The 13643-nt window shown below is 42.8% G+C and overlaps 1 protein-coding gene across 2 annotated transcripts in view; it reads right to left on the bottom strand.

The window, feature by feature from the left end:
- Nucleotides 1-6693: 6693 nt before the first annotated feature.
- Nucleotides 6694-13643, bottom strand: part of LOC109903097 (ras and Rab interactor 2) — a 48480-nt gene continuing 41530 nt past the window's right edge. Inside the window, exons 11-14 of one of the 2 annotated variants that reach the window (XM_031831440.1) lie at nucleotides 13171-13396; nucleotides 12073-12204; nucleotides 10941-11104; nucleotides 6694-10172 (exon numbers count right to left, since the gene is read on the bottom strand). In XM_031831440.1, the coding sequence (XP_031687300.1) occupies nucleotides 9825-10172; nucleotides 10941-11104; nucleotides 12073-12204; nucleotides 13171-13396 (870 nt within the window). In that variant the 3' untranslated portion in view covers nucleotides 6694-9824. Of the gene's footprint in view, nucleotides 10173-10903; nucleotides 11105-12072; nucleotides 12205-13170; nucleotides 13397-13643 lie in introns of both variants that reach the window. The other variant, XM_031831447.1, reaches the window with a different exon arrangement.

Here is a 13643-nt window from a genome sequence, read left to right as displayed (position 1 = left end):
GACGATGTCTTCACCTCACTGCCATTGGTTAACAAGTTGATTGACAAGAACACAAGCCTGGTCGGGGCGGTGAATAAGACGAGACTGGAGCTGCCTCCATCTGCATGTAACCAGTCACAAGCAGAGCTGTTCTCCACAACAGTGCAGAAGCACGACAAAGCAACACTTACAGAAAGAAAGCCTAGAAAAAACGTCTGTATCCTGAGTACTAAGCATCTGACAGTTGCCATTGGCGGTAACACAAAGAGAAAACCAGAGACCCTGGCGCACTATAACAGAAGAAATGTAGGCTATTAGTCCTATACATTTAGGCGCACCTTGGTATATTTCATGCATTGTGCTCTTCTGTAACAAATTGTATTTTTTGTCCTATTTGCTCATGTTTAGTACTTTATTCCAGGTTTGTGTGGATAAGATGGCCAGGCAGTTCACGGTGAAAGGGGGTACTCGCCACTGGCCTGTTGCCTTATTCTACAACCTGTTTGACCTGGCTGCTATCAACGCGCACGTTTTGTTCACCCTGTGCACCGGTAAGACAACGCTGCGGCGAGATTTCGTCATGGATCTGGCATGGGAGCTTCGTGAGAACCACACGAGAGCCAAGACGAAGGCAGCTGCAGCCGCCAAGGAGGCAGCCAAGGCCGCACCGCCTCCTTCCCGGGCACCCATCCAGCTGCCTAATTGGAATAGAACACAGTGCCAGGTGAAGCCGCAGTGTGCACGGAACCAGGCCCATGAAAGCTGTGCACAGTGCCACCGATTTGTTTGTGGGTCTTGCACCATGTTCGAAGCTGTGCGCTGACAGTGGATCAGAGCAATAGAGGAGAGGAGGAAGAGACTGATTAATGCATAAAAGGCATCCCACTGAAGGCGAGGGCACAATACCGTGTTCAACCCCAATCTAATGAACAAATTACTTGTTTCATGTCATGGATATTTAACGAATATTACCATATGTATTTAATGGTTCACATGTGTTTTGCACTCTTTATATACGTTGGCGCTTCTGTGAATGCATACATCCCGAGTGGCACAGCGGTCTAAGGCACTGCGTCTCAGTGCAAGAGGCGTCACTACAGTCTTTGGTTATAAGCCAGGCTGTATCACATCCGGCCATGATTGGGAGTTCCATAGGGCGGCGCACAATTGGCCCAGCGTTGTCCAGATTTGGCTGGGGTACGCTTTCATTGTAAATAAGAATTTGTTCTTAACTGACTTGCCTAGTTAAATACAATTTTTTTTAAACAGTTGACCGTGCTAGTCCTGAGGGTGATTATTTCTGTGTGAAACTTTTAGCTAAATCTACTATGCAAATAAAGTTGGTTAAATTGTGTGTTTTTATTCCAAGAAAAACACAAATATGCTTTAGAGGCCTGTGGAATTATGCATGTAGTAGTAATGGGTAGGTGAACCTTAACACAGGCCTACTATCTGGGGTAGGTAAATGATATTCACAATAGAAAAAGTTAGGTAAAATGACTTTTGTTCTACCAGACCGATCTGTGTGTTGATTGATGGCTCGTGGGGGGAGAGAGGCAGATGAATGGGGTGGGGAGTGAGAAGTTTGTGTGGTGAAAACGTCTCCAGATGGCTATGCCTTATAATGATACTGTATTTCATTAATGGGATGACAAAATAACATAATAGGGCTATTGAGAGTTAATGTAAAATAGTCACAAAATGTTTTGTACCAAAAACATTACTTGAGGAAAACCTTCATCTTATCATTGATGTGGTCCTTTATGGTTATTGTTTCTTCCTGCTTTTCCAAACCTAGACATTATTTATTAACCCCCGCACAATTTAATACATTTAATGTATTTGTATTTGTTTATTTAGCTGAAAGTATCGCATAGGTTATAAAAATATATTTATAACCTATGCGTTTGGAATAATATGAATCCAAAGGGAACCATCGCGCTGTCCCAGAAGCTTGGCTGGTGCGTAAAAGCCGTGAATTCAGACAAACAAAAAGGTGTAGCATAAGGATTAGGCCTACTTAATTATTATATTTGTACAATTATTTGAACTGCATTAGGAATAGCGTACAGCAGACTTTTGGCTTTACAGCTTTCTTCAGTGTGTAGGTGCAATTTTATTTGAATTCAAAACAGCTTTTTTTAGGGAGCAACTGATGAGTAGCAGGTGCTTTTAATCAGGGTTGCCACTCATCTGCCAATCAGGGATGTGTCTTTTCTGGTCTACCTGTATACAAACAAGTTAGTCGCAAAGAAATACAGAATTCTAAGGTATGAGAGCGGGCACCAAGGACAATTCAATTGCCTTTGGTGTCTGCTCACTTGAATACATTATGTCAATTCACGAGATACCTTTCCACAAGGGATAGCAGGCTCAGCCGTCCATAAATATGTGGGGCTAACTCATAAACGATATGCAAAATCTGCAGGGACAGTGTTCTTGTAACAGTCTAAATTTGGCCTATAGGAAGGAGGTGAAATCTAATTATTAGTTTAAACCGTGTGGAGATATAGAATTTAATGCATATACCCACATGGCATCTCTTTGGAGTAATTTGTTTTCGTAATCACCTACTCTGCTTGGCGGATTAACTTCTTTGATCGCAATTAATTAATAAAAATGATTTTGTTGTATAAAGTGTCTCGCAACTGACGAGGTGATACTGTATCCTGATGTCTAATAGTGTTTTTTATCTTCTCCAAAGCGTACTTTCAGGGCGCGGGATGTTTCCCCAATATAAATCTTATTACAAGAACACTAACATATCGATAACTCTTTTAGTAGTGAAAGTTATACATTATCTCACAGGTCCCGGAAGTCTGAGGGCATACTAAATTAGAACGTTTCCCCATGGTGCTCCACGAGGAACATCAATCGCTAAATAATAGAAGTATAACCAAACCCCTGATGCAGGAGCTGCTTGACTTTTTAAACATAGACCTATATGTTGACATTAGTGCCAGGGGGAAGAAGAACTCTGCACAGGTTAGACATGTGGCATTGACTTTGCCACAGTTTGGGAAGTGTCGTCATGAGTTACCCTGTAGTGAATAGAATTAACTAATTACCAAAAAAATGAATGAATTAGCCATTTGGAAACGTATTTTCCTTCATCTAAATAGACCTTTGTGGTTAACGCACTAATTTCAATATCACAAACGAAAAATAAAATGACACAACTCTTACACCAAGGACAGCTTTCTGATGTTGGTAGGTCTATTTTTCGTTCCCCACTGCACAGTTCGGCTTGTCTTCACCCAGCTGATAACAGCACGTCGAAACTCGTGTCACGTAGTTAGATGGACGATCATGGGTGAGACATATGAGCAACGTTGAATAATCAATCCATGGTTAATTATCACTCATCAAAAGAAAATGTTGCGTGTGCTTCAGATGGCCATATCAGTCCACTAATACAGGACTAGTAAAGGCCCACTGCACTACTTTTGTGAAAATAATTGTTGCTTATTAATAAAACTAAAAAACATTGTAATTTATCAGGGTGTTAGGCAACACCCTCAGCATCCCTACTTCCCGATACTATGACATCATGCCGGGGTCACTGTGGTCCTTCTCACAGGGAAGAAACGCCCACCTTGCACCCTATTTTTGATCAAGATACGATTTAATGATTTTCTATATACACTTGGACGTCATTGCGCTGACCGGCCATTTACTCAGACCAGAGATCCCACGATATAGCCACTGAGGACATCCGTGATGAGTTGGAAAGCCAACACATCTTAGACCGCTGCTCCCGAGTTTATATGGATCACTTGAGATGGAGTTTTCCAGGCTATCGCATTACATTTTTTTCTGATTGCTTAGGCACCATCTTTGAAACTATAGGCTATTTTTACTAAACTCTACACATTAACCACAAAACCTTACAACAAACCAGCAAAACGTTATACATCTCTTGCAAAAGCAAACAATTCTTGCAAAACTCTTCAAACTCTTTAAAATAAATGTGTTTTTGCATCAATACAGTACACACAAACCATCATTTCAATAAGCACACGATGTCACGTTCTGACCTTAGTTCTGTTGTTACGTCTTTGTTTTAGTATGGTCAGGGCGTGAGTTGGGTGGGTTGTCTATGTTCCTTTTTCTATGTTTTGGGATTTCTGTGTTTGGCCTGGTATGGTTCTCAATCAGAGGCAGCTGTCAATCGTTGTCCCTGATTGAGAATCATATTTAGGTAGCCTGGTTTCACTTTTGAGTTGTGGGTGATTGTTTCCTGTGTCTGTACCATACGGGACTGGTTCAATTTTCGTTTGTTCAGTCACGTTATTTTGTATTTTTGTAGTGTTCAGTTTTATATATTAAAATGGACACTTACCACGCTGCACATTGGTCCGACATCTCTTACTCCTCGTCAGAAGAAGAGGAGAGTCGTTACACACAAAGCACCAACTAGGAACGGATGGTATACATGCCCTGCTGTGCAGTTTGCAATAAAGTTTGCCATACATGTTTTAAACACACATAGGTATCCAAACGTGTAAAGTATGGATGTGTATTCCAAACATAACACACTATCAATACAAATAAGGGGGATTTTTAAAAATGGTATTCTCAAAATATTATAATACTCCTCAAACAACAAAAGCGCAGTAGAAGAAAAGAAAAACATTTGTCCTAGAAAAAAAAGAACTGAAAAATATTAGGCTCCATCTCACCTTCTTTGTGGGTCTGGCCATAAGACTTCATCCACATCACATGCGACGTTGTCTTGAGCTAGGCAGCGTGGAAAGTATCGCCTGGAATGCCGTACCCAGGTCTGGCATGACCCCTGATCGACGTCTCCACAAGCCTCCTCCAATGCCCGAGAAGGGCTATGCGTTGGTGGGGCTGGCTATCATACACTTTCCAATGCCATGCAGAGAAGAATTCTTCAATAGGATTCAAGAACTGAGAGTATGAGGAGAGATTGAGTGCGATGAAAAGTGGGTGGGTGACCTGTGAACCAATTGCGGACCACAGCAACCGGGTGGAAACTAACATTGTCCCAGACGATAACGTACCTGGGCTACTCTGGCCCATGGCCATTAGGGATTAGTCTGTTGTGGAGGGTTTGCAGAAATGTGATAATGTGTGCAGTGTTGTATGGGCCTAAAATTGCATGGTGGCGAAGGACTCCGTTTTGACTAATAGCCGCACACATGTTATGTTGCCACCACGTTGTCCCGATATATTGATGATGGTACTGTGTCCGATTATATTTTTGTCGCGGCCCCTTGTCTTTGCAAGTTTGAAACCTGCCTCGTCCACATATATTCGCTCATGATGCACTGCATCTGCTTCTAGCTCCATGACTCTCGGAAAGAGACAAGACAAAACAATGTAGCACAGTAGGAAAAGACAGGGATCAGTCAATATGATGTAGCACCATACACTTCCAGATCCAGTACCAATGATAGGATACTATAGCTTACCTGCACATATTCATATCTCAGTTGTTTTACACGGACTGAGTTTATTTCGAAAGGGACTGCTTCATCCTAATTATATTGCGTTTCAGTAGACGACCGTGCAGAGAGACTCACTCTGTTGACGTTTAGGAATATGGTGTTATCTACCATTATGTGGTCCTGCAAGGTCTCTGAGTCTGATACAGTTATTTGCAATGACCACAATGTGGGTCTCCAGCTCTGGGGTGAACAGTCCACCTCTTCCACCAGATACTGGTTTTCTAGCAATTCTATAAAAACATTTGAATGGTTTTAGTGATAGATCCTTCTCATTACGAAAGTACAGTACATATTACTGTACCAGTAAGACTACAGCCCTTACAGATACTTACCGGTTCTCATTTCGAAATATCCGGATGATACCTGCAACAGTATAACTGCTCAGATTTGGTTGAACCCGTTGCCCAGCCTCCCTCATGCTCATCCCATGGTTGACAACATGATTTCATCAGTTATTGTGTTCCTGACTCCCCTTCCTCTTCCCCGTCCTCTCCTTCTCCCCCGTCCTACTGCACCTCTTCCTCCTCCTCCTCCTCCTCCTACTTCTTCACCTCCTCGTACTCCTCCAGTTCTCACCCCTCTTCCTCTCTGTCCAATATTGGCCTCCATTGTTGTCCAAACCAAATGTTTACCAGTGGCCTATGTATAGTTCTCAAGCTCTGATTTGTAAGTGAACTCATGATCTGTAAGTGTTTTCACATGTGTCCATGTGGAAAGGCAATTGGCGAAATAGTGTAGCAATGTAGAGACCAATGTTTACAGTTTTGCAAAAAAGTGTGTTATAAAAGGACAAGTGTAAAGCAGAGAACGTGCATTCAGTTTGGCACACTTGGTAAATGCATCGGCTACAAGTGTTAATGGTTTCAGAGATAGTGCTTCAAGAATCACTGTTAGTGTTTAAGCATTCAGAAAAAAACTGTAATCACGCATTAGAGTCTGAAAAGGCTCTAGTCTAAAGTCAAGAGACAGTTGAAGTGTTGGCCACCGCATGCTTATGTCAAATAACACCAGATCGAAAAACATGCAAAAGAAAGGAGAGGAGATAAGAAGATATTGATTCATGCGTAAAGAAACAAATCCCACTGAATGCACCGAAGGAGGTTCATACTGTGTCCGATCTAGCTTTAACGACTCTTGTTTACATCATGGATATATTTACACACATACTCGTTTCTGCATTTTATTTTTCACATTTGTGATTTGCTAAATGTAATCGACAAAATAAAACTGTTCAAATGAATTAGTTTGTGGTGTTTTTATTCAAAGACAAACGACAGTAACTGTTTGTGGAGCAACATTGTAAGATGCATGTTATTTCTTATTAAAGTATATTCACTCCTGCTTTAGTCCAACATGGCAACAAATGGTCACTAAGGTCAACAAAAGAACCCCATAATAGGGAGTGTTAGTTTTAATGGGTGCAATAGCCAAAGAAAGGCTACAGGGCTTTTGGGGGAGGACACCCAACACCATCTCGCAAATTTGAACCCCCCACCCCCCGTCATTTCATCAACCTTCTTTGCATTACAATTCGAAAAATACATGTTTTTTTTTTTTAATCCCCCAGAATATATACAAGATGAAAAATACAGTTTGGTTGGTTTAGCAGTAGGGTTTTAAGAATCGCATTAAGTGTCATAATATTATTCGAACATACTACATATCCATTTCTCCTCGTCACGTTTTGAATAGGGCAAAACAGTGATGGAAGAAAACCATACAGGTGTTAGCAATCACAAAGTGTGTCAGGAGAATGTCAGTATGTATGTGCAGTATTAAAATGGTTAGAAATGGTTATGTCGTTACCGAATGATTACCATTATATCAACTGACTGTACAATACGTATCTCAATAAAACTGTTGACCGTTCTCTTCTTAGAGATCACCAAACTCTCTCAGTAATACACACTAATACTGACTGAGATGAGATTGTACTTTATTCATCCTCAAGGGGAAATTAGTTTAGATTCAAATCTCTTCTCAATAGCTGATAAGGAACCAGCCAGTGACCCCTATAGATAACAGACAGAAACAAAAATAGCATATTCTCATCAACCAATACAATATCAACTTTCCAGTACAACTTTGAATACAGTCATTCCCATTTGCTGAGGCAGTTGATATAGACACACGTTTAGTTGAGTCAATTCAGATTCTGTCTCCAAAATATTTATTGGTTTAATTTACTGGCATAAAATCGTACGACATGTGGGGGAAATGATCTCAGGAACACACTGGTTACGTTTTCAATCCAAATAAAATAGAATTTTCCTATAAAAACACAATCTACACTTTTACGTTGTCTACAGTTGACCAGCAACTGCAGCAAAATAATCAGACAAAATGCTACACAAAAATATATTCACTTATATAATTTTATATAATTGTATTTCTTATTTCAAAAAACACTCGCACATCTGAGTTATCTGGTTGCAGGTGCGAGGGAATATGATAATCTCAAAGAAAAGAGAAACCTGCACATTGCTCTTGCTCTAATTAAAGCATATTTCAAACCAAGTAATACCAGCAAGAGCAGTGTGCGGGTTTCTCTTTTGTTTGAATATAATGGCATTGCAAATTACATTTAGGTTGTAAACTCAAGAGTACGCAAGTTGATATGATTTCCATTCTGCTGCAAGCCATTCTTCAATTATCTTGCAGGGGTCGCCAAATCCACATGAAAGTCCAGCCAACCATCGCAAAGCATCTGTTTAGCTTCTTCACACATCACACCAGGACAACTGGGCACAGACGTCAATTCAATGTCTATCCACGTTTTTTCTATAATTTTTTTAAAAATGACGTGGAAACAACGTTGATTCAACCAGTTTGTGCCCAGTGGGGTGGCTCGATTCAATCCATATCGCTGAAGTTCAAAGTTATAGCGCGATTTACATTTAATGGCAATGTTCCCACGTTTATGGAGACTGCATTCATAGTAAACTGAATTTTGTCGGCTCAATCAGAAATCAAGCATGCTAAATGCAGGTTGGCATTTATTGTCATGAATCTTGCCCTGGAGTCAGCTCTGCAGAGTGGTCATAAAAACCTAACCTTAACTCTAACCTTAAACACACCGCTAACCCGAATGCCTAACTCTAACCTTAAATTATGACCAAAAAGCTACATTTAGTTTTCATACATTTTTACAAAATAGACCATTTTGGCTTTGTGGCTGGCCCATCTAGCGGAAATCGCTCACTGCTGCTCCCAGGGCAAGACTCAATGACAATAAACGTCAACCTTCCGCTATAGCGCTGAATTTCAGTGATACGGATTGAATCAAGCCCCAGAGGTAATGTGAAAGACAACTGTGAGATCACACAGTCGGGCATCCCATTCTATGTGTTGACCTGGATAGAAAGCAGCAGCGCTGGACTTGATTCTGGCTGCCGGTACTGATCAAATTCAGGTGCAGGGGCTCCACAATACTTTTGAGCTAATATTCTATAAGAGGAACAGGAGCTCAAGCAGCAGAACATTTGAGGTGCCGGTACTCAGCTCCGATGAGCTCCTGCCCAAGTCAAGCACCGGAAAGGAGCAGAAGCTCAGCGTTCTCTAACCAGGTCCCAGTGTTAGAAGAAGACAGTCAGATACACTGACTTCTGCAAGTGGAGCATGCATGTACATTTGTCCTTGTAACGAAAAAACTGACCGTGAGGATGTGATGTAAGAGAACTTCCTGGTCCGATGACCTCACAAAAGAGTCACACAAGGGTGTTTCTTAAAAAGTGTACTTCAGGCCCCAGTCATACTACTAGAAACGTCAGTCAGTTCTCAGAGCGAGCGTATCAGAGTATGGAGGGCTCTCCGGCGGCCATTTTGTGCTCCTTCTTTAGGAAACACAAAGTCCAAGCTGACCCGACACTGGACTTGACCAACCAACTCCTGACGCTCACGTGCCGTATCCCTAAAAGGAGAGTGAAATGCATGCAGACACCAGACACTTCTCTCCACACCTGCTTCCTCTTTCTGTCTCCTTTTAGAAGAATAGGAACTACTTTTTCCATTGAGTAGTCTAGGATCCCTTCACAACACACAGCAACATTCTCTGTCCCTATCGTTGAAATATACAGTGTATTTTTTCAATTTCCGCCATTCACTACCATTCTATGGATACACGTCCATATTAGGACATCCTCAGTATCACCATTCAGTATCATTCCATCATACCCGCGTGGTGTCCATATTAGGACTGCCTCAGTCTCAGCAGTCAGGTATTGTACTTGTTCCACCCTCCATCAGTGCTTTCTCAGGTCTATGTGTGCTGATGTATGAGTCTGAATTGTTCCTGTATGTGTTTGTACACTAGTGAAAAATCCAATGTTCCCTCTAGGGATCAATAAGGTTTTATTTCATTTCAATTCAGTTTCATTCATCCAATTGGCCAGGCAGTAGGCAGTTGCCATTGTGCTGGTTAGCTGGGATAGCTGGTATACACAGGTTAAGGTTGGGCACTCTGCGGTAGACAAAATGGAAGGGTTGCGAGTTTGGGTGGCTGTGTATCTCCGCTTTGATTCGCTGGGGGTGTGTGTCCAGGGCTAGCTGCTGACTGGTTGCCTCAGTGATGAGAAAGAGGGAGTGGTTCTCAGGGTCATGAACATTGAACTTGTAGGCGCAGAGCGAGCATACTTCTTCGGTGGTGGAGTACGGGTGGACTAGGAGGGTTTTGGCTGTGCAGCCGCTGTTGACTTCTTGTAAGGCGACTCGCAGGTAGTTCTGAAGGAGAAGGGATACAAGGAATGTAATACAGGTATCATTCATACAAAAATACATGTAACACAGATATAAAATATACACATGCAAAAACACATGGGAGAAAATGACACAAAGAGAGACAGAGAACATTACACGGATATCAGTTATATGCAGGTGCACATGCAGGATCAGAACTGAGACACAAATACACAGGAATGTTTTTGTTTTTGAAGACACACAGGGAGAAAGATGAAGGAGCGCTGGTACGACTCTATAGCCTCTATTCTTTGTATGGCGTTTACAGGAAGACACAGCCATTTCAGAGCGAACAGAGAAAACCAAGACAACGTGACATTAGTACACAATCACATGCATCAGATTAGTCCTATCTCATCTACCTATCAGCTTCCTTCTCAATATCACTCCCTTCTTGACCGTCCCTAACCCGGAAATCAAACACATATTTTTCTTCATAGTTCCAGATCATTTTTGAATACAGATCCAGATGTAGAGGGATAGTCTCAGCATGTCACCACCGGCGCATCTCATGCAGATTGGTGTTGAGTGAAGTTGCCCCGTGACGCTAATCTTGGGTCAGTTTTGCATTCCCACCCACTAATGGTTAAGGTTAGGATTGGGGGAAAGAAAGCTGATCCTAGATCTGTACTTAAGGGAAACTTCACACTGGAGCCATGCAGATTCAGTCCCCGCCTCGGGGGAGGCGTTTTAGGGGGGCGTTCTTTCAAACTCACTGCCTGGGGGGGGGTCAGATGGGGTTCAGGGCGATACCTGGAAATCGTCCACGGAGGGTGCCGTGCGCTGGGCGGTGCGTCGGCGGTGCCACTGGTGCAGGGTGTCTCTGGCCTCGGAGCTGAGGACCCTGGCTGCCTGTTCCTCCTGGAAGTTCTTGATGAGAGCCATGGCCCCGTACGCACTGGTCAGGTAGTAGCCGCCTGGGAGAGGGAAGGTTGGGGAGAAGGGGAGAGCAGGCAGGGAAGGAGGAGACCCAGGAAGAGAAATATAATACATGTTAATATGGGCATGCTGCTGTTTGACTGTGGTCGTGTTAATGTGTCAACGAGGCTATACGAGGTGGAAAATGACGTATACAGTCTGTATGTTGGTGAAGAATACATTCTGGTTTATACGTGAGTATATCGCATTGCACTCCTACAGTGTGTTTGGGACTGAGAACAGGACACTGGACTAGAGGAAGTGCCCTTTGTAAGATAATCATCAGGAAGCCACTAACTAGAGGGACAATACCTTTTCCAAGGGAACCCACCCACACCTTATGAACATTCCAATTCACATCGTCTTCCTGTGGAACACACTTGTTTCCTACCAAGCCTGCCTTCCAGTCTGGGCTTGAACTTGACCTGTAGTTGCCTTTGCACGACCTGAGCTAACACATATGCATGGTTATGAACTTGATTTTGAGATAAATTGCCTGTTTATTGCAGAAAAAAATGATGTTAGGTAGAGTGTACCAAGATAGTAGATTTAATTTATTATAGACCTGTCTAGATCTAATATTACTGTGAGTTAAAGTGAGGTAGGGCTGCGTTTTTACTGTTTATGATACGGGCACACAGGAGAACTGACCAGATTGTGTTGTCCTGACCCAAGTTCCTGAAGTTGGACTATGATTGGGCCAGGCAGATCTATTGTCAGTCCAGACACTGCCTCCTGTACATGTGTGAAGGTGAAATCTGTCACAACAAAACCTTGCAAGACGGCCAGTTCAGAGGGTCGCTTAGCAGCATGACACAACACGAGCTTGACTCATTCTGATAGATAAAGGTAGGGATAGATCAGTTGGAGGAGACAGACAGGTAGACCTCCCCTCTTCAATGATCAGTCCAGGTAAACTGTATACTGTGGTATTGAATCCAGTGTCATTATGTGATGGGAGACCTACCCTCTCCATGTAGCAGTGTGGGATCCAGCAGCTCCATCATGTAGAGGATCTCAGTGTCCAGCTGAGGCATGTCACACTGGGCCAGGACATAGGTCAGCATCGGTAGGAAGTCATCTGCTCCGTACATCCTCCCTGAGAGAGAGAGACAGATTATTATTATTTTTATGTTAATATTGTACATCTCCAAATTAAGCTTTGGCAATATGTACATTCTTACATCATGCCAATAAAGCAAATTGAATTGAAGGGAATTGAGAGAGAGAGTGGAGAGAGAGAGAGAGGAGAGAGAGAAGAGGGAGAGAGATAGAGGAGAGCGAGAGAGAGAGAGAGAGAAGAGAGGAGAGAGAAAGAAGAGAAGAGAGAGAGAGGAGAGCGAGAGAGAGAGAGAGAAAGAAGAGAAGAGACAAGAGACAAGAGAGAGAGCGACAAGCGACAAGCGAGAGCGAGAGAGAGAGAGAGAGAGAGAGATAGAGAGAAGCGAGATAGAGAGAGGAGAGAGAGAGAGAGATAGAGAGAAGCGAGATAGAGAGAGGAGAGAGAAAGAAAAGAGAGCGAGAGAGCAAGAGAGAGAGAGAGAGAGAGAGAGAGAGAGGGAGGGAGGGAGAGGGAGAGGGAGAGGGAGAGAGAGAGAGAAGGAGAGAGAGAGAGAGAGAGAGAGAGAGAGGGAGAGAGAGAGAAAGGCATGTCACAATGGGCCAGGACGTAGGCCAGTATGGGCAGGAAGTCATCCTCCCTGTACATCCACCCTGAGAGAGAGTTACACAGCGGGGAAAGGAAAGGTGAGGTATTGGAAAGGTGTGGTTAGATGAAAACACACACATGAACACACAAACACACACACTCAGAAGCATGCAGATAAAACAGGTTTAGGGGTCAATAGAATTTCAATATAATTAAAAAAATATTTGATCAAACAGAAGAATTAAGAAAAAGTGATTTTTAGTTTCCTTCCTGAATTTACTGAATTTAAATGGAATTGATCCCAATCTTGTGTAATACACAACCAGGTACACTATAGACATATATGTGGAACTCATCCACACTCTCTGCACATGCACCCTCTCTCCCAAAACACATCCTCCCCCCAATCCCACCTACCTGAGTTATCCTGCATGATGGTGTAGATGAGTTTACACACTCGGAGCAGCAGCGACACCTTCTTATCCGGGGAGTACATCTTCCTCATGTTGTGGAACTTGTGGCGGATCTTTTCGATGGCCATGGGGTCAGGGGGCACGGCCCCGTCCACACCCAGGTCCTGGGGCCTCCGGGTCTTAGCCAGGGCCAGGTTCTCCCTCAGCTGCTGCCAGCCTCCACTGCTCACCTAGGAGGAGAGGAAGGAGGAGAAGGTTATGAGCGTAGAAGTTTAGCTATAAGAAGTGACAAAGCCCCAATGCTTAAATGGGAGAGGAGAGAGAGGAAGGTCAAGGTTATGATTATAGATATATAATTACTAGACAAACAAGGTTATGAATCATCATCATGGTAATGATCGCCATCTATTAATTAAATTTCTATGATCATTGTTCCTTCTATTTATTCTATTTCCATCATAGAAATGTAATTACCAG

Source organism: Oncorhynchus kisutch, linkage group LG1 (assembly GCF_002021735.2).
Source record: "Oncorhynchus kisutch isolate 150728-3 linkage group LG1, Okis_V2, whole genome shotgun sequence".
NCBI lineage: Eukaryota > Metazoa > Chordata > Actinopteri > Salmoniformes > Salmonidae > Oncorhynchus > Oncorhynchus kisutch.
The sequence above is the reverse complement of the archived record's forward strand: the minus strand, read 5'-3'. Positions and strand labels throughout refer to the sequence as shown.